This window comes from Arachis ipaensis, chromosome B8 (genome assembly GCF_059453495.1).
Source record: "Arachis ipaensis isolate K30076 ecotype BB chromosome B8, ASM5945349v1, whole genome shotgun sequence".
In the NCBI taxonomy this organism is placed as follows: Eukaryota; Viridiplantae; Streptophyta; class Magnoliopsida; order Fabales; family Fabaceae; genus Arachis; species Arachis ipaensis.
The window spans coordinates 12,044,238-12,065,198 of record NC_142443.1 but is presented as its reverse complement, the minus strand read 5'-3'; the positions used below and the strand labels follow the sequence as shown (position 1 = coordinate 12,065,198).

Sequence of the window (20,961 nt, the reverse complement as noted above, 5' to 3'; positions counted from 1 at the left end):
ATGGAAAGGGGAAGAAGAGCAGAAGTAGTGCCGCCCAGAGTTGGTGGTGGCCGGCTGAGCTCGCGGCGGCACAGAGAGTGGCGCGAGCGGCGGAACGATGCAGGGAAGAGAGATTCAGCTTCTCTCTGTGGCAGTGACGAGAGCTGGGGGGCAGAAGCGTTCAAAGGGAAGAGGAGAGGCGAGAAGAGAAGAGGGAAGGTAAGAATGGTGGTCAGCTTGCCGGATGGTGGATCGCCGGACGGAGAGCACGGAGAGAGAGGAGCGGTAAGAGTGGGGTGAGAAGAGGGAAGAAAAATAGGTAGAGAGGGAGTGATTAATTTAGGGTTCAGCAGCTTCGTTTAGTTTACTAGTTTAGCCTTTCTTTCTTTTTTTTTTTAAAGAGACAAAATGACGCAGTTTAGGGGTAGTACTTTCAAACCAAAAACTCGCTAAAAAACCGGACGGTTCTGTCGGTTCACCAGTTAACTATCGGTTCGACCGATTTTTTTCACAGGTTTTTTGCTAAGCGGTTTCTGGCCTTACCCGGACTCGCTAGGTGATCGGTTTCTGATTATTCTGGTTGAACCATCCGGTCCGGTTCAATTTTCAGAACCATGGTGATTAGTTTGTTTAAATATGTAGAAAATTAATATAAAGTAAATTGGCCCAACAACTAGTTTCTGGGTGAATAACAAGCAATCAAAGCCCAACATTGGTTCAAGCACTCATATCATTATATTTGATCCAAAGAAAGAATGGCTAATCTACCAGAAAAAAGGAAAGAAAGAATTTGGCCCAAGAACAAGTAAACAACCCAAATAAGTGATCCAAGTCCACACACTTACTCACTCTAGTTGGTTGCAAACTAAATAATAGAACCATATTTTCATTTGAACTAAACCACAAAGCCATCGAACCAAATTCTTTCTTCTCTTTCTTCTCTCTTTTTCATCACCCACATGAAATCACAGAAAAAAAAATAAGAAAAAAGGAGAAGCTCTAATTAGGGTTAAATCAAAGTACAAAAAGTGGGTTACCAATTCAATAAAAAAAGGAAATCAAAAAAGTTAGGGCTAAAGGCAAAGATTACATTCGAAGGACTAATCACAAAAAGTATTTTTAAATTTATGCTTCATTGAAGCTTGTGGAAGAAAACTTCCTCTCTACATACACCGAATCGGAAAGCTCAAGGATTTGAAGATTATGGAGCTTTACAAAGAATCAACGGACAAGAAAGTAACTTGGAGGCAAAGCATAAATAAAGGGCTCGGATTCAAGAAGAAATTTGGAAAAAGGATGAAAGAGAAGATAGAAGGTATGGATGCATGTATGGTTCAATCACTGCTTCTACTCTATCTCTCTTCTGTGATGGCGTTGTTGCTGCTAATTTTTGGAGAGAAGAAGTCAAATGTGCTGAAGCAAAGTTTCAATTTTTGGAAGTTTTACTCTTCTATTAAAGGGGTAAACGACCAAGGATTGGAGTAAGGAGTGAGAGCACAAAGTTTGGAGTAAGGATCGCATATATTCGTGCAATTAAAGATATGTATGATGGGGCCACAACTAGTGTGAAGACTCAAAGTGGTGTGACAGAGGAATTTCCTATTGGTATAGGATTACACCAGGGATCATCCTTAAGTCCATACTTATTCACATTAGTCTTGGAAGTACTTACAGAGCACATCCAAGAGCCTGTGCCATGGTGCATACTTTTTGCCGATAATATCGTCCTTATGGGAGAGTCAAGGGAAGACCTAAATAAAAAGTTGGAGTTATGGAGAGAAGCTTTAGAAGTGTATGGTCTGCGCATAAGCCGTAGCAAGACGGAATATATGGAATGTAAGTTCAGTCCGAGAAGGGAAAACCCTAATATAGAGATGAATATTGGAGAAAACGCCCTACGAAAAGTTAAAAGTTTTAGGTATCTTGGGTGCATCATACAGGATAATGGAGAGATTGAACATGATGTAAATCATAAGATCCAAGCAGGGTGGTCAAAATGGCGGAGTGCATCTGGTTTTATATGCGACAAAAAAGTGCCTTTAAAACTTAAAGGTAAATTCTATCGCACCGCTATAAGACCGGCTATGCTTTATGGTACGGAGTGTTGGGCGGCTAAAGGGGAGCACGAACATAAGCTGAGTGTGGCAGATGTAACACCCTACCATACTTAATCTTATGCTTAAGTCATAAGACTGAGATAGTAAGGTATTACGACCTCTAAGAATAGTAATATATATAATAATAATAATAATAATAATAATAATAATAATAAAGAAAAAGATATTTAACTGGGAGCTTTAAAAAAACGGGTAAAATAAAATCGCAAAATAAAAAGCACAACGCTCAGGAAAGGATTACTTGCGTGCTAAGAAACTTAATAGGAACAAGATAAAGATAAGCAAAAAAATAAAGGACAACCAAGGAAGCAGCATAACTAGCCCTGACTCATCCTGCGAAGCTTAGGATGGCTAGAGGGTATATATATACATATAAACATACATAAGTGTTCTCAAAATATCCCAAAGTACCAAAATAAACTTCTAACTCTCCCTCAACCTCTAAGAGGAGCAGCATACATAAGTTACTTGGAGAGTAAGCTAAACATATATATACATATATACAGCCAGAAGCCAAAATACACCCAAGGACTACTTCGCTTTCCAAGATCCAGAAGCCTAGCGAGGAGCCTCTCGACGTGCATATGAAAAACAACAATATAATATGGAATGAGAACCGGAGGTTCTCAGTATGGTAAAAGTGCCATGCGTATAATAAATAGGGTCCTGAGAATGCCATAGGCAATCCTAGAACTCCGTTATACAATTATCCAACTTAATTACTAAACAAAAACCATAAACAGGGGTAGGTATTCTAAATCTACCTAACTTACTGAATTTCAATCCACACCTATCACCAAACCATTTCTCCATTTTCTCCATCCCTCCATCATCCATAATGCAACAGGAGCAAACAACCAAACAAGTTCAAGCACAAGTAATGAACAGATAATACAAGTAGCAAATATACAAGTAGCAGGTGATATATATCAATTAGGAATTCCCAATTAAGGCATATCAAACAAAGCACACATATGCATATGATGAATGTCTATCCTACTGGTCATGAGCTCACGTGTCGGTTATTTTGCCAGAACCCGACACATCTGGTAGCTAACCCAGACATTGGTCTCTAGGTTGCGCATCTCCAGGAGGATCATAAACGAAGGAGAGTGCCTTTCCACATTGAAGGAGTGTGCCTTTCCACGTTGCAACCAGAGAAGAATGTGGGGGAAACAATACGAAGGAGAGTGCCTTTCCACCTTCCCCACATCTGCATCATGACAAGAGAGGGAACTTCCGTCCTCTACTTGCCATATCGACCATTTCGACCACACACAGTCATTCCCAAATCTCATCATTTATCATCATCATTTCCTTACATTCGTTCTTTATAGCCATAACAACATGTATTCATTTAGCTTTCACATCATTCTCTTATAATTCATCACGTTTACCCTTTCCGGGTCCCGACCAAACCATTTATCAAACTCTTCTCAACCTCTTTAATATCGAATAATCTTAACATCAACCCAACTCTAACATTAAATCAATCACATCACACGAAGATTAAACTTTAACTTCTCGAACTCATGACTATCACTAAGACATCCTCGACATTCTATTTTCTTTTCTGTTTTTAATATAACAAATGAACTCGGAATTACGCAAACTTTATGTCCAGGCGTTCATCTTGAAATAAGATTTCTAACAAATCAAAGATCATAATTTTTTGATTTCTCTAGTCTCAGGAATAAAGGAAAAACCGTGACTTCTCTGCAGTGCATAAAACCAGAAAAACAGCAGCAGCATGTGATATTCAAAATTCAATATAAAATCCAAGTTAAATCCAATGACTTTAAAAATTAATGTAGTTAAACTTTACTTATCCAGGTTTCTTTCTCAATTAGTTCTGAGTTAACACCATTTTTAATGAAGAAGTTACATTACCTGAAAGTTAAGTAAAAATAAGTCAAAATCTGTTTTAGAAACCAACAAGCTTAGTACCTTTCAATTTTAATAACTTTTATTACAAAACTCCAATTAAGCTAAATTTTGGTTTTGGAACTCCTAGATTATCCAAAAACAAGTGTATCTTAGTTGCAACTCAATCGCTATTCAATTCTAAGAGTTACAAGTATTGGAAGTTGATGCATAGCTTGCTGAAATCTGTTTCTTTTTAGCTTTGACTACCAATATTCAAAAATTCACAACTCCCAATCCTCAACTCTTAAAATTTTGAAGTTTTATAGTAATAAATAAAATTAATCAAATTTTATAACAAAATTGGTTTCGCTCCAAAACTCAACTCGTAGAAGTCGCAGCAAGACAAACAAGTTGCTGCCCTGTTTGACCTTTTCTGCTGCAGGACAGATTTAACAACCTAACTTTAAAAATTTTCCATAAATTGTATATTTAACAAAAAGATCCCAAATTTTTCAGTTTAGTTCTTTATATTCCCAAGTTTAGCCCAAACTTGGTCTCATGTAATTCCGATCATTACATAATTAGTTACAGCATATGCAATACCACCACAACACAACTCTACATCCTTATTAACAAACACCAATCCTAATCCATCATAAATAAATATAAGAGCACATCATTAATAACTTCCAAACCTCATAATTCCAATATATATCCACCAAAAAATATATTCCAACAACATTACAAGGCTAATCATTAAATACAACCAACAATTCAACTTATCATATGGTTCCTCTAACCTAAGTTTTCACAACACCGTAAATATTAAACGTGCGAAACTTAAACCATACCTTGGCCGATCACTTAATTCACCCAAGGCAGCCTCTCAACACAAAATTACAGCCCCTCCAAGCTCAATCAAACAGCCCCAAAGTAAGCCTTGGTCACCAACAAATCTCCAAGTAATCCCAAATCAATTCCAATGCATAAACACCCACTTAACCTACACCTAGTACATATATATATGTTCCAAATCAGTTTTCTATCACAATTACAAGATTGAGCTAGGGTTAGGGTGTTCTTACCATACTCATATGCTCAATAGCTTGAGCCCACAAGTTCCGGAAGCTAACTTGAACCTAGAACATAGAAATTGGACAAGATTCACCATAGGTTTTCAAGTTTACCCAAGAAAGAGGGATAGAAATTTTGAACTTAATAGAAAGCTTGCCAGTGAAATTGTTCGGATAGAAAGGTAGAGCTCGACGCGCTGAGCGCGTGGTCGCGAACAGTGCGGCGATCAGAGCCCGGACAGAGGAGTTACGATGGTGAGAAGGAAAGGTGAGGGTTAGGTTTCTTCTCCTCCCCCCTTGCTGTGTGTTTCATTGCTTTTGTGAAATGGAAAAGATGAAGCTACTGCTTCATTTATGTTATGGGTCCGGTTGGACCAACGGGCTCGGTTTGGATCTCGGTTCAACCGGTTCGGCCTTTCCGGTCCTGGGCCAAATTTTTGAAATTGGTATCAAAATTCTCGTTTCGACGAACTCTATCCTATTTTGATATTAGTTTTGTATTTTTAGCTTTCCTATTAAAAATTCAATTTATTAGCTAATAATTTACCGATTTTAGCGGAGTTTACAGCAGAGATGAAGATGTTGAGATGGATGAGCAATCATACGCGATTGGATCAAATAAAGAATGAAGATATAAGGGAGAGAGTTGGAGTAGCACCCATTGTGAAAAAGATGGTTGAATCGCGTCTTAGGTGGTTTGGACATGTGAGAAGAAGACCGATAGAACATCCAGTCAGGAGGGTGGATGAGATGGAAGATGGACAAGGGGCGAAAGGCAGAGGAAGACCTAAGAAGACCATCCATGAAGTGGTCAAACGATATCTACATGTAAATGGTCTCTCTGTAGACATGACACATGACAGAGCACAATGGCATCATTTGATTCATGTAGCCGACCCCACTTAGTGGGATAAGGCTTTGTTGTTGTTATTGTAGTTATAGAGCTATTCATTCTTCTCCTTCATGGTTCTCAATTGAATATTATGTTTTCTCAATTTAATCTTTCTTTGTTTCAATGGTAAAAGACATTACAGTAAGGAATGTAAGAAAAAGTAATTAGTGGAAAAAGACAGAGAGAGTTAGACTTGGAAAAAGCCTATGTTTATTTCAGAAATTCTTTGTACGATTTTTTATTTTGTTTTCATGATCCTGAGAAAATTTTTTTACAAGTTGGGTGAGCACTTTACAGTTGAAAACTAGGGTGAGTTTCTAGTCAAATATGGCTTGGGTAGGAGCTGGGTTTGTCTCAGATAGGATTGGGTAAAATTCTAGGAAAATTGATGAATGTAATCTTGTTCAAAGATAGTGAAATTCTGTCATGGTTGTGATGGAGACTGGATGTAGACTACATTGCATTGAATAATTGAACCAGGATATATGGCTGTGTCACTTCTCTTTCTCTTCTCTATTTCTAGTTTTTCACTTTAAGAGACAAAACAAAATAATCTCCTATTCATTCTATCCAACTTAACGTCACAACTACCTGCATTGCACTTACTTTTGCTCTGGCTCTTCCTTCAATGAGAGACAAAATAAAATTATCTCCTATTTTTCATATGAAGCAACTCAATAGAATTCAAAAGTATTCATCTCTAAGATTACTCAAACAAAGTTAAAAGAGGCCTAAATTCAACCCTTTTTTCTAAGCCACTAATATCTATCACTTATGTGTTGGAAGAACTAAATGCTTTTAAGGAAAGCATGTTCCAAATGGAAGAAAAGTTTAAAAATGTCTTGAAGTTATTTGAGGAGGCGAAGTCTCGACCTACTGTTACAAGAAAGGTGACATAGATTGATCTCCCAAAATTCAAGAGTTAAATAGTAGATTCAATGAGGAAACCATGGAGCTTTTGACTTTAAGTACTGCTTTGGACCCTAAAATCAATTTTAAGTTGTTTAATATTCAGAATATATGCAAGTTAGATGAAAAGTTTTATCCTTCAGATTTTTCTGATCATGAAATGATTCTCTTGAATGCTCAATTGCAACATTATGCATTTGATATACCGAATCATCTAAAAGATGTTGGGACACTTTCTGAATTATGTCAAAGATTGAAGGAAACAGGAAAATCAAGAACTTATCATTTGGTTGATAGACTGATTCGCAATGTCTTGACTCTTCCAGTATCTACAGCAACAACAGAAAGAGCTTTCTCGGCAATGAAAATTGTTAAAACAAGACTTCGGAGTAAAATAGCAGACGAATTTCTTGCAGATAATTTAGTCATTTACATTGAGAAAGAAATTGCAGCTACTTTCAGTACAGATTCAATAATAGATGACTTTGAATAAAAAAAAAATGTCGAGCTCAATTGTCTATGTAAGTTGTAAATTTTAATTTATTTTAGTTCTAATAATATTGTTACTAATGTTTTTATTGCATAAATTATGGTTGTGATTTAAATTATTTACATGAAGGTTGAAGCATAATACATTTTTTTAATAATTTTGCAGAAAACGTCTAAAGAAGAATTGAATAGTAATTGAAGATTCTAAAAACAAGTATGTAACAACTTATATTTACAATATTTGAAATTAGTTTTGAGATATTTGTGTTTAATTATTTTAATATACAATATGTTCAGTTATCTTATAAAAAGTAAATTTTAAGTTTTAGTTGTTATTTTTAATTAAAATTATATATAGAGTTACTTTTAACTTTTTTTATTAAAATAAAAAACTAAAAAGAATATTGGCCCCTGATAAATATTATCTAGCTTCGCTCCTGCATTCACTAATACTATATTATATGTAGCATTGGAAGTAATTATTATGCCAATAATCAATAATAATTAACCTGTAATGCTGTGATAATTTTCATAATATTTTGATTAAAATGTTCAAAATACATGATCTATTAAGCTGCTGAAAAAAATAAGAAAAGAAAGAAACTAAGGAAGAGCATAGTAGTCTCAACTTCCAACTGCCCAACGAAAATAATAATTAAAAGAAAGCGTACATCTAACTAAAATATTGATATATCATCAATGAGTTGAACTATATCTCTATTAAAATAGAAAAATTTAGTAGGTGATATTAAAATTTAAAATTTTAAAATAAAAGAACTCCCTCCTGTTTTATCATCTATTTTATGTTTATTTATATAAATTATTTTATAAATCTTTATAATGTTATTAATATTTTAATTACTTTTTTTTTAATTTTTGAAAGTTTGTATTAAAATTTTATATAAACATAAATGATTAAATTCTTACTAACCATTTTAATTAAAAAATTTTAATATTTATTTTTTGAATATTCTATAATTTCTCTTTTTTAATATAAAAATTAATATTCTAACAATATTCATTCTTTTTTAATAGCAATTTTAGTTGATATTTATTAAAAAATATCTAATATAAAAATTTAATGCAACCATAAGATCATATATGATTAATAAAAAATTATTTATGCATTAAAATATACATTTAGTAAAAAAAATAAAATCAAAGAAGAATTAATAAACGGGCTTCTGATATTATATTAGTGTTTATGATATGAACAGAGGATCCAAAAAAATTAATATTGAAACTAATAATAATTATTATTGTATCACATACAAGCTAGAGTAATATATATATATATATATATATATAATAACGGCTTTAAATTAAAAGTGAGATTCGAATCAGCAACCTCTAAGTAAGTATAGGAGATTATGTCATTTGAGTTATAACTTGTTGGTATATATATATGTATTATTGTTTAACTTATTTTTAATATGTATTTTAGTTTATATTTTAACATATATTTTATACTAATAGATAATTTTAGTAACTGATTTTAGTGTATATTTAATTTTATTAAATAATTAATCTTTATAAAAAGCTTAGATTCTTCCATCATGCTCTGAAACTTATATATGTAATTTTATGTTAGCCCAAATAATGAGATGATTGGAGAATTTTATGTAACTTTATATATGTTACTCTGACTTGTATGTGACACAATAATAATTAGTTTTAATAATGATTTTCTTTTCGATCCTCTCTTCATATCATAAACACTAATATAGTATCAGGAGCTCTTTTATTGGTTCTTCTTTGATTCTATTTTCTTTATTACCACATGTATATTTTTTATAATATATTGATTAAAAAATTCAAAAGACATAATCAATTAAAAAAACAAGAAAAGAAAGAAGGTAGGAGGAGTATAGTAGCCCCAGCCTTCAACTGCCAATAAAAATAATAATTAATAAAAAATTTTTTATCCTCTCTTTATATCATAATTATTAATATGGTATCAGGAGCCCGTTTATTGATTCTTCTTTGATTCTATTTTTTTAACTATCACATGTATATTTTTTTATAATATATTATTTAAAAAGCTTAAAAGATATGATCAATTGGAAAAACAAGAAATGAAAGAAGACAGGGGGAGCATAGTAGCCCCAGCCCCAACTGCCAATGAAAATAATAATTAAAAGAAAGCGTACAGCTACCTAAAATATTAATATATCATTAATGAGTTGTACTCAATATTCTTTAAAATAAGGGAACTTAGAACAACTCTAACGAGATATTTCTAGATTGAATAACTAATCCTTATTCATATATAAAAAATGTTTAGATTCTTTTATCATTGTCAAAAGTTTAGATGTAATTTCATGTTCGACCTGACAACTGTTGAAGAAATGATTAGAGAATTTTATTATAATTGGTAGTAAATTTAAATCATTCAGGTGTATAAATTTAACAATAATATAAGTTAGTTAAGTCAGTTAACTTACTCTGTTAGTCATATATTACTAATATTTCATAAAGAGCAAATAGTTGTTACTAGTCCTATATATATATATATATATATATATATGGTGCTCTTGTATATGACGTAACAATAATAATTATTAGCTTTAATACTGACTTTCTTTCTTCTCTTCATATTATAAATATTAATATGGTATTAGAAGTTCATTTTTTTTAATATTGATTCCCTTTCCTCTTTTCATATCATAAATACTAATATGGTATCAGGAGTTTTTTTTTATTATTGATTCTCTTTCTTTTTCTTATACCATAAATGGTATCAGAAGCCTATTTTTTAATTTTTTTATTCTATTTTTGTATGATCATCTGTATAATTTTCATAATACATTAGTTAAAAAGGTCAAAAGACATGATCAATTAAGCTACTAAAAAAAAAAAAAAAGTTAGGAGAGAGCACAGTAATAGCTCCGAAAAAAAATAATAATTAAAAAAAGTACAACTAATTAAAATATTAAAAAATTATTAAAAATAAAAAATATTTTTTAATTTATAATATAAAAATTAAAAAATCTTAAATAGTTAAAATAAATAAATTAGGCAAAAGTTTGACCTAAATATAAAATGCCATAAAATTGATATTAAAATTTATGAGATTAAAATGTGTTTAATTGATATTAATATTTTTCCTTGTAAAATTTGCACGAGAAGGAGAAGGAATATGCTCTAGATTTTAGACTAATTTTTTTATAAATAAATTAATTATTTTATTATATATGTAATTTAAAAAGTATTTATAAATTTTTTAATATTATTTATTTTATTTATAATATAAATGAAATAATTATAAACATATAATGAGATAAGTTTGAGCAATTAGTATTAAAAAATAAGCATTTTATTTCGTTCTTTAAAATAAGCGATTTGTTCCCTTTTTTATTTATTTCATTAATTATAGGCTTTTTTTAATTTAAATCAATTTAATTCGATCTATAATTTAATTTAAAATTTTTTTATGTACTCTTTTTGAGTACTAAATGTGTTAGTTGTTAAGAATATGCTTATCTCCAATGGAAGATTTCAAATTTCTAGTCTGTTAGATCATTTCTTTTATGAATAATCAATCTTTATTAATATATATAAAAAAGACTTAAGTTTTTCCATCTTATAAATGTAATTTCATGTTTGACTTGATGACTGCGAAAGAGATGATTAAAAAATTTTATTGAGATTGATAATAAGTTTAAAAAATAAATTATCATTTGTACTCATGAAATTTAAGGTGATTGTTACGGTACCATGATAAATTCATACGTATCGATATATTTAAAATACGGACGAGTAATAATAAGCCATGTGAAATTTATTTTTTATATCAGCATTTAATTTTTTATTTTTTAAATATATATTATATCACCACTTTTATTAATACACCCCTTTAATTAAATTAAAATAAAAATATATTTTTTATTTAATTTTATAAAAAGTCTTAAACATCCTTTCTTTTTTTGATTAAATAAAAATACTCTTTTAAATTAATCAAATTTTTGAATTCAATTAATTCTAATTTTATAGTTTCAAATAATTAAAATAACAAAATAAAAACATATTAAAAAAACAAAAATTCAAAATTATTCTTCATCTATGTTAAAAATATTAAAAAAATAAAAAATCAAAATTATTTTTCATCTAACTTCCCTCTCAGTCATGCCTCTGAAAGTTTCAGTATTCTTCATTTTCCTCTCTCCTCTTTCCATCCTCTCTCTCTCTCTTAACCTTTTTCAGAAATCTCCTTCTCTGAAATCCGTCCATCGAAAAGTTCAGAAACTTGCCGTCGTTGGAAGATCAACGCTTCTCCGTCGTTACCTCGGGGTTCGACTCTAGGATTCATACTTTGGGATCTGATTCGTGGAGAAGGATTCAACACTTTCCTCTCAGCAGCACTGCGTGTTGTCCTGGAAGATTTGTGAGCAGCATGCTTAATTGGTTGGATAAGAATCGGTTCATTGTTTCTCTCGATTTGGCATTGGAGTCGTATCGACGAATTTCACTTTCTGATTTCGGAGGTAACAATAGTGATGAGTTTGAATTGACATTAGAGGTCTTCAAGAACAGTTTATGTGTTCTCTCAAGCTATAGCCATTTCACTGATGTTTGGATCCTGAAGGATTATAGAATTGCAGTCTTGGACTAAGCTGTTGTGTGTACCTGATTTGATATATTATCCTGAATTCCTTGGATTCGATTTCAATGTTCCGCGTGCTACGAGGGCGATTTGTATTTCCGACGAAGATGATGAGATACTATTGGAGCTGTGGTTGGACATGGAGCAGAAGTTTGTTGTCTACATCGAGAAATTCGGCGGCCGCGTAGCTTCGGAGGTATATGTTGAGAGTTTGATATTGCCTTGTTTATTATGATGCATTTTGTTGTTACTTGCTGCCAAGGTTTTTTGAAGAATCTGCACATTTTTGCTTGTAGGTTTGTGAGAATTACTGAAAGCAACGTCACTGGTATGCTTGTTTGATTTAGCCTTGAAGAAATTATATTACTTTGTCATGGTTATTAACTTATACTCTATTATTATATGGAGTATCCCATAGAGTCCAAAATCTGTTAACCAATTCTGTTAATGTGAGTATATAGATAGATAGGCTCCCTTATGACTTAGCTTTTGTATTCATCTTCAATTGATCTATGAAATCATAGATGATATTCAGTCATTACAATATGTTTAATTTCTAATGTATTTTTGATAATGTAACAATATGTTTTACAACTTTAAACCTTAGTTTGTGAATCTTACTATTTTTACTGTGAATTACTCCATTGTTAATGATTCTGTTCAGATTTCCTATATTGATAGCTTATATGCAACCTTGCAGTTAAATCATATTGTGCAAGTAATACCTGCATTGATTTTTTGTTTATACTCTCTCTAACATGATCTCAATTGCAAGAACCCTAAGGTCATTCTTTAAATTTTTTAATTCTATCATGGGAATGGTAGGCATGTCAATGATCATTTATGGTTTATGGATAATCAAAATTTGGCTAGAAGAAAGAGAAGATGTACCACCTACTTTTGAATTTGTATCTGAGACATGGTAATCAATTATACTTCCTTTTATGTATTTATTTTATTCTCAAAATAAATCTTCCTTCTGTTATCAATATCATTATTCATTAGTAATAAATTAATAATGGCATTAGTACTAATGATTAGAACCATGTTATATATTAACTAAATTAGAGCTTTTGATTTGTAGTAGTGGTTTATGCTCCTATGCTTCACTTTTTGTTGCAGGTTTGCTTATACTTTAATTTGCACTGGTGTTTTCATGTGTGTGGTAACATGTCTATGACATATGGCAGCAGATAGCATGAATGGTTATTGTCTTTCATGTGTATCCTTTTTCATTGCTTATGTAAAGTGTATACGATAGAATGGAACAGTTAACAAATCGAATCACACATAATACTTCTCAATTTTGTGATTATTATTCTTGTAATTAAGTTATCAAAGAAAATATTAAAGAAAAAAGACTTTTTATTGGTCAACTAAGTGGAACATTTGGCTTGCTGCACTTTCCATAATTTTGAGATTAATGGCCTTAATTCAAAGCTAGTATATGGTGAGCATGATCATAATTCTTCTGCTGGAGGGTGCAGTAACAGCAGACATTCTCCTCAATTCTGATTGGGAGAAGGTACTCTCAATACTCATCATGGCAATGATATTTCTTTTTCTTTTCCATTTTTTTCAACTGCTAATGCACTTTTCAGGACTTGCCGGAGGACCCAACTGGAAAATTCAGCGACTTCAAGGATTTTGTGGAGTCAAATTTTGATGTTTGCAAATGGATAATGCTAGTGATCATCTCAGCACAGGTGTATCACAAACTTTTCGAACATTATGCTCATCTAACTTGTACAGAGACATTTCACTTGTGCACTTTAGAAGGTTTTAAGTTCTAAGTCTTCACTTGCAGGGATTATCAACCATAATTGCATTGGTTCTAAAAGCTCATGGTCCTGATCCTAACTATGACAGTGATTATGATTACTATACTCGGTCAAGGCTTTCCCTCCTTAACCATAATGCTTAGCCACCACTTTTTGTTCCTGATGACTCTCTAAATAACAACACATGCTGGGATGAAGGTACCCATTATTAACATTATTTAGATAGGAACTATTTTTCTTTTCTTTCCCTGATCATGATTTTCGTTTTAAAACTCTGGTAGGCAAATACATAAAGAATACAGTTGCAACTTTTCCAAGAGTGTGAAGTGGAGATATAGAGATATTAGTATAACTATATAATAATGTTGAAGCAAACTCAGAAACTTGACGAGGCTGTGGAGCAGAGCTATGGGATTTTATAGCATTTCATGCTGTTTATGCGAGTTAAAAGTTATAAGTGTACCTTTTATTAATATACAAACCGGGTAACAGACGTCTTGGCAAAGGAGGGACTTGCAACAATGGAGTCCAATTCTTAGATATCTATCCTGTTTCTGTAAGGCTAATTTTAGCCGATGAAGTTAGAGGGGATACCTTACCTGGAACCACAAATGTAATGTAATTTCAAAAAAAAAAATTGCTCTTATAGTTGGAATTAAGAGAGAATTGAATGGTTAAAAGTTGTAACAAAGCACAATTTACATTGCTCACTTCTCTCTCTGCTTTCTCTTTACCCTAGTAAGAGATGCAAAATGATGAACTAGCTAGTGTTTTTTCTTTTACTGAAAAAAAGAAAACCATAAATCCACATCAAATAAAATGTAATGCAATACAGAAAAACCACCTGACATTGTGTCAAGATACATACATTCAGTCGAAGATAAAAAAACAAGTGTTACTGAAATGGTACATACAGAATTAAAATGAAAAGGAACAGAATGTGCAAATCTCTTGTTAATAAGTAATTGGATTTGGATCTGTACAGGATATACAAATGAGCTAAGCTACATACAATTTACCAACATATCAACTTCACCACCAACCCAAAACAACACAGGACTGGATATTTCTGGTAGAAGTGGGAAGCAAACCACTGCAACTCTCTATAGATATATAGATATAGATATTTATAATATATATATATATATATATATAAACTAGATTTTGCAGAATCCGGGTTGAGCTTGGGCTTTTACGTTGCTAGAACTCCAACTGGAAGGGAATTAGTATCCACCCGAAGACAACATCATACATTAAAATCTGTCTGTTGCAGTCACACTTATCGTTACCTTATGTGAGAGTCATAGGCCTCAAAAAAGGAGTCCGGAACAACCAAAGGCAACTTGTCTATGTACATATAAAGCCTTCTAAGATTCTCCCTTGTTACTGTTGCCATATCTACTATGTCTCTCCTGTCGGTGAAAACCCAGAGATCGCCAGAGTTTACCCTCTTCAGACTGTCTCGGCAAAATGGGCATGACTGAGAGATTGTTCGCCTGCAAAAGGATACACAATTCTTTAAGCATCGTTTAACTGAGAGAATACATAAAGAGCACAATTCCAGAGGCACAAGACAACAGCTAAAATTTTGATAACCGGGCTACCGTGGGAGTGGGGTACAATAAATGCAACCTGGAGATATGAAGTCCCCGTTAGCCATCATGCACAGGGTACAGGGAAACTTTTGACCCAGATGCCAGCCCCACCTTGTTTGTTCAAAAGGCTAATTCCGCAACTCCTGTGACCTCCAGGTCACATGCCAGGTTGCCAGCAAGGCGTACCATCCAAAAATACGTCTTTTATCTCTCCATATCTCTCCATATTACTCCATTGTTAAAGAAATACTCCATACCCCTTCTCTGCCAAGGCCTTGCTCATAACCTTAACAATGATTTCCTCACGCAATCAATAGCCTCCTGTTGATTTTCTCCTTTTTCTTCTCCTCTTCCCTTATCAATTCTTCCAAGGTTGAGTTTCCTCCACCACTACTCTCTTTTCTCTTCAAACTATTTCTCGGATTCCTTTCCTTGTATTTATCTTCCTCATCCTCATCAAACACAGCCTTCTTCGATGAATTATCAGAATCATTAACAATGGAGTAATTCACACTAAAAACAGTAAGATTGACAGATTAATTAACACTTATTCAACAATTATTCAACCCATAACAAGTTCACAAATTAACTAACAACAATTATTTTATAAAAGAATTACCTAAAAGCTAGAAGCCCTAGAACAGAGCAGAGCAGATCCTGAGCAAGAGGGGGACAAGGGCACGATCGAAGGAATGACAGGTGGAACAGAGATAGCGTCGGCGATGATGGAACAGAGCTGCTCGACGGAAAAAGGAGGCGAGCCCGGCGACGATGGAATCGAGCTGCGTGATGGTGCTTTCAAAGCTGAAACAGTAGCTGCATGATGGTGGAACAAAGCTGCACGATAATGACGGTGGCTTCGAAGCTCGTTTCGGCGACGGCGGTGGGAGATGGACGGAGGTGAGGGAGTGAGATCGATGACGGAGAGAGGAAGGAGGAGCTCGAGGGTGATGGGAGAGATGGGTTCGCGTTTAGCCGTTGTGTGGAGCTAAGGTTGCTGGGTTGGGTAATTGACTAGGTTATCCCAGCAAAACGATGGCGTCTTGCGTGCGACGCAGAGACAGATGAGAGAAATCGAGGAGCGGAGAGAGACAGAGAGAGAGGATAGGAAGAGGAGAGAAGAAGATGAAAAAACATGAAACCTTCAAGAGGCATGAATGAGAGGGTTTCTGAACCTAGATGAAGAACAATTTTGGTTTTTTGTTTTTTTTTAATATGTTTAAGATAGATGAAGAACAATTTTGATTTTTTGTTTTTTTAATATGTTTTTGTTTTGTTGTTTTAATTATTAGAAACTATAAAATTAGGATTAATTGAATTCTAAAATTTGATTAATTTAAAAGGGTATTTTTTGTCTAATCAAATAAAGGAATGATGTTTAAGTTTTTTTTATAAAATTAAATAAATAAATGTTTTTTATTTTTATTTAATTAAAAGGGTGTTTTAGTAAAAGTGGTGATATACTATATATTTAAAAAAGAAAAAACTAAATGCTGATGTGGAAAATAAATTCCACATGTCTTATTGTTATTTGTCTATATTTTAAACGTATCGGTACGTATGAATTTATCATCGTACCGTAGCAAACAAACGCTGATAAATGTACCCACAAAAAAACGAAAGTAACTTTGTACCCATAAAAGATAGATTTTTACAGACAAATATATCCAAACCTTAAAAAATTATTTAAAATTCCCAATTTGCCCTTTAAATATAATCTAATTTTAATTTCTAATTTTATTTTCCATCTTCTCTTCCCCAATTCCAAACCCTACGTCCCTAGCACCGCTCTCATCTCTTGCTACCACCATAACCATCAACATCATCACCACCACCACTTCTGCCGCCATTTTACTCAATCCCATCTTCATCATCGTTGTCTTCAATCTCATGCACCTCAACAACATCATTATCGTCCCCCTCGTCTTCATCTATCTCCTCCCCAGACTCATTATCCTCTTCATCAATTATGAAAAAAAAATTCAAACTTTAAAAAAAATAGGCACCCCACAAATCAGTAACACAAAAATCAAAGTGAAGGAGAAAAGGACCCGTGATTGAAAAACGCAAATATGAACGCTGTTGGTAATATTTATTTGTCAAATAAACGTTCTAATTTTTAATAGCATCTCTCTCTTTCTCTGAAAACAATTATTCAATTAAGCTAAGCAAACGAAACACCCATCTTTGTACAGAAGAGAGAGAGAACAAAAACAGCATAGAGACAGAACCATGTCTGCTTTTGATACCTTCAGCGTCGACTCCGATCACCACCAAAACCACGCCGACGAAGACAACTTCCCCAGATACGGTGGCTACTCCAGCTTTTCCGGCGGCAATGTCCCCGTCGTTGACCACACTTCTCCGTCTGCTTCACTGGACATCTTCGAGTTCAACGATCTGGATCCAAGCTACTCCCAGTCTCCCTTCGAACCGGTGCATGTAGTAGAAAATGGTAACGACAACGGCTACCACGACGATAGTGTTTTCATCTCAGACGAACCAGTGCTTCCACCGCCTATAGAGATGGGATCGGAGGAAAGTTACGCCCTTCGTGAGTAGCGCCAATGAGAAGTGAGAAATGATGAAAAATTTGAGAAATTTGGAAGATTCAAAAAACCTTAATAAAGATGGGGTTGTTGATGTTGACCGTGAGAGGAGAAAGAGGCTGTTGAAGAAGAGGCAGAAATGTCGAGAAGGAAAAACGGTGGGTCGAATCGACAAGTCAACGGATTCAAGGTTGAGCCTGTTGTGGCCTTGTGGGGGATGATGTGGAGGAATAGAGGGCAGTTTAGAAATTTTAAATAATTTTTTAGGGTTTGGATAGATTTTTCTGTAAAAATCTATTTTTTGTGGGTACAAAATTATTTTCGTTTTTTTATGGGTATATTTGTCAGCGTGTTAAATTTTTATGGATACAAATAGTAATTTATTCTAAGTTTAAATCATTCAAGTATATAAGTTGAATAGTGATATAAGTTAGTAAAGCCAGTTAACTTATTCTATTAGTATGTTAGTTATATAGTTTGTTATTGATGTTTCATAGAAAGCAACTAATTGTTACTAACACTTTTTATATATATACATATGATGTTATGGCATGTATGTGACACAACAATTATAATAATTAGATTTAATATTGATTTCCTTTCCTCTCTTCATATCATAACACTATAAAAAAAAATGATTTTTAGCGATAAACTTTTAGTGGCAATAGTATTATTACCACAATTTCTTTTTTTTTAAAAACAATTTTTTTACCGACAATAATATATTTACTATTAATATTATAACTTATAATGGCATTTAAACTATTGCCACTAAAAATATACTAAAATTTTAAAATAACAAAAACAGCTGAACCTGAAACTCTGAAACATCTCCCAGCTCTTAGCACCTCACTGCTTTCCCTCACTCAAACTAATCTCCCAGTGCCTCATTTTCTCTGGACTCTGAGAACCACGCACCGTTCATTCCATCTTCATCGCTCGAATTTCTTCCCACTTTTCATCTCAGTCTGAATCGTGATCTGAATCCTTTTCTCAAACAAGCTTGTGCTAATTTCGATTGAAATCTGAATCCTTTTCTCTTCCAACCTAGCTTAATTCTTTCGTAATTTTATAACTGCAAGTTCAGAAATTAGTGTTTACCTAGTTTTGAATTTTCAGAAACAAAGGTTCAGAAGAGAAGACATAGCTGATGTTTAGATCTTGTAGCGATGCCCAAACCTCTGAGATCGAGAGAAACCGCCTCTTCGCGAACAACGCTGTTGCTGTAACACCACACTGTCGCCGGTCTTACGCGTAGACGCACAAGATCGTCACCGCCGGTAGATCTTCTCCCTTTATGTTTTCGATTTTTTGTTTTTTATTTTATATTTTTTCTAATTCTGAAATTCAGCAGGATTTTGTTGTTGTTGTCACCATAGCCGATGGCTGTTGCTGCTCCTCTATTCCTCTTTGGTGGCCAAACTTGTTGCTCGTTGCTCGTTGCTCCTCTGCTCTTCTATTTCTCCATCACGAACAGAGCAGCTAAGTGAAACAATTTTGGTTGAACTTTTGCATTTGTGTCTTTAAGCATCCGACCTGTTCGACGAAATGCTTCATCCATCTAAGGAAATCAAGGTAAACCTTTATGCTTATTCCTTTGAGTCTCTATCTTAGTGTATGTCAAGTTTCAATTGTAGGGTTTGTGTAATCATGAAATTCTTATTCATTTGCTTGTAAACATAATATTTGTCTTGCAATATAGTTTGAGTCATGAAAATGTAAAAGCTTATTACGAGAAAGAATAAGGTGTTACATATATTCCTAATTTATATGTTCAATTAATCCTCTGCTGTTGTGTGTAATAATTCTTTTGTACTTTTATTTTAATTCTTAAAAGCAAATCATTGTTTCTTATCCTAATAATAGGTAAGAGATATAAAGGTAGCATATAGGATTGAATTGAATAGGAAAGTTTATTATTACTATAGCTAACTAGTTTATTATGTAATTGAAGTTAAAATGAACAAAACTTGAAATAAAATAGTAATGCAGACTTCAAACACGTTTGCTTTGCTTCATTTGATTTGGAGCTTTGACTATAAATAGAACAATGCAAAATGCTTTTGGTTAGCTGAGTGACGTGTTTCTTCTAGCTTTTATATGGATTTTTCAGATAGACATAGAAATCAAATCCTACAGAATGCTATTAGTTATTTGCCATGGTATTGTACCTTTTCTCTCATATATTTCAGGGTGAATTCAACTCCGGTAAATCAACGGTGATTAATGCACTTCTTGGGGAAAGATACCTGAAAGAGGGAGTTGTTCCAACTACTAATGAGAAAGAAGTAAGTCGGTTAATTTCTTGATTCTGTTTTGTTTCTTCCTTGTCCTGTACGAATATCACAATTTTTATATTATAGACTTACATAATATATTCTATGCAATTGTATATGCTCTGAGTAATTCTTTTACATTCTTTTTGAAAACAGATGACAATTGTTGATACGCCTGGAACTAATGTGATTCTTCAGAGGCAACAACGTCTCACAGAGGAATTTGTACGACGCACTGACTTGTGACACAAGATTACCGATATGCCAAGCAGGACTTAGCTGCAGTGAATGGTATTGTCAATAGTGTAAATGATTTTGCAATGGATATGGAAACCAAGAGCCTTTCTTGGAGGAGACAAACTTCTTCTTTGGTAATTGGTATGTTTTAAGTTCATAATTTTTTTAATCATAACAATTTGTTTCCCTCTTAATTGATTTGCTATTGATATGCTGTGGTATATTACCAGATTGAGACTACAAAATCACGTGCTGTGGAGCTCATTGAATCTACTCTACTATTGTCAAATCTTGATATTGTTGCTTCATTTAATTATTGGAGGATATTCCTTTTCCTCTTTTTCTTTTTTATCCTTAAATTGAAAATTTAATCATTAAAATAGTTTATTATAGCATGCACCAGAGTCCCTTATTTCACTGTTGCCTTGCTCATCATTGGCATTGCCCTTGGTTCCATAGGTACCTTCCCCTCTTGTCTTATTATAGTTGACCTTTTCTCTCAGTATTTATCTTTTAAATTTCAAGCATTAGGTTTTTGGTTTCAAAAAGAAACCCATATGGGGGAAGTTAATTTTTGCTGGATAAGGATAGGCTG

At 33.1% G+C, this 20,961-nt stretch overlaps 1 protein-coding gene, 1 long non-coding RNA gene and 1 other non-coding gene across 4 annotated transcripts; all 3 read left to right on the top strand.

The window, feature by feature from the left end:
• Nucleotides 1-12,163, top strand: LOC110265686 (F-box protein CPR1). Its single transcript, XR_015895566.1, has 2 exons — nucleotides 1-275; nucleotides 11,529-12,163. It is a non-coding gene; the product is annotated as an F-box protein CPR1 (transcript).
• LOC107613706 (tetraspanin-19) lies at nucleotides 11,986-14,419 on the top strand. Of its 2 annotated transcripts, XM_088496019.1 has the most exons (8): nucleotides 11,986-12,124; nucleotides 12,225-12,256; nucleotides 12,754-12,850; nucleotides 13,051-13,150; nucleotides 13,373-13,453; nucleotides 13,530-13,634; nucleotides 13,736-13,907; nucleotides 13,991-14,419. In XM_088496019.1, the coding sequence occupies exons 4-7, from the start codon at nucleotides 13,112-13,114 to the stop codon at nucleotides 13,850-13,852; spliced, it is 342 nt and encodes a 113-aa protein (XP_088352145.1). In that variant the 5' UTR covers nucleotides 11,986-12,124; nucleotides 12,225-12,256; nucleotides 12,754-12,850; nucleotides 13,051-13,111; the 3' UTR covers nucleotides 13,853-13,907; nucleotides 13,991-14,419. The 2 variants fall into 2 exon arrangements, with proteins under 2 accessions (XP_088352145.1, XP_088352146.1); XM_088496020.1 differs by lacking the exon at nucleotides 12,754-12,850.
• Nucleotides 14,420-19,013: 4,594 nt separating this feature from the next.
• On the top strand, nucleotides 19,014-20,448 carry LOC107611860 (uncharacterized). Its single transcript, XR_015896136.1, has 4 exons — nucleotides 19,014-19,133; nucleotides 19,208-19,428; nucleotides 20,046-20,141; nucleotides 20,286-20,448. It is a non-coding gene; the product is annotated as an uncharacterized LOC107611860 (long non-coding RNA).
• Nucleotides 20,449-20,961: the final 513 nt, after the last annotated feature.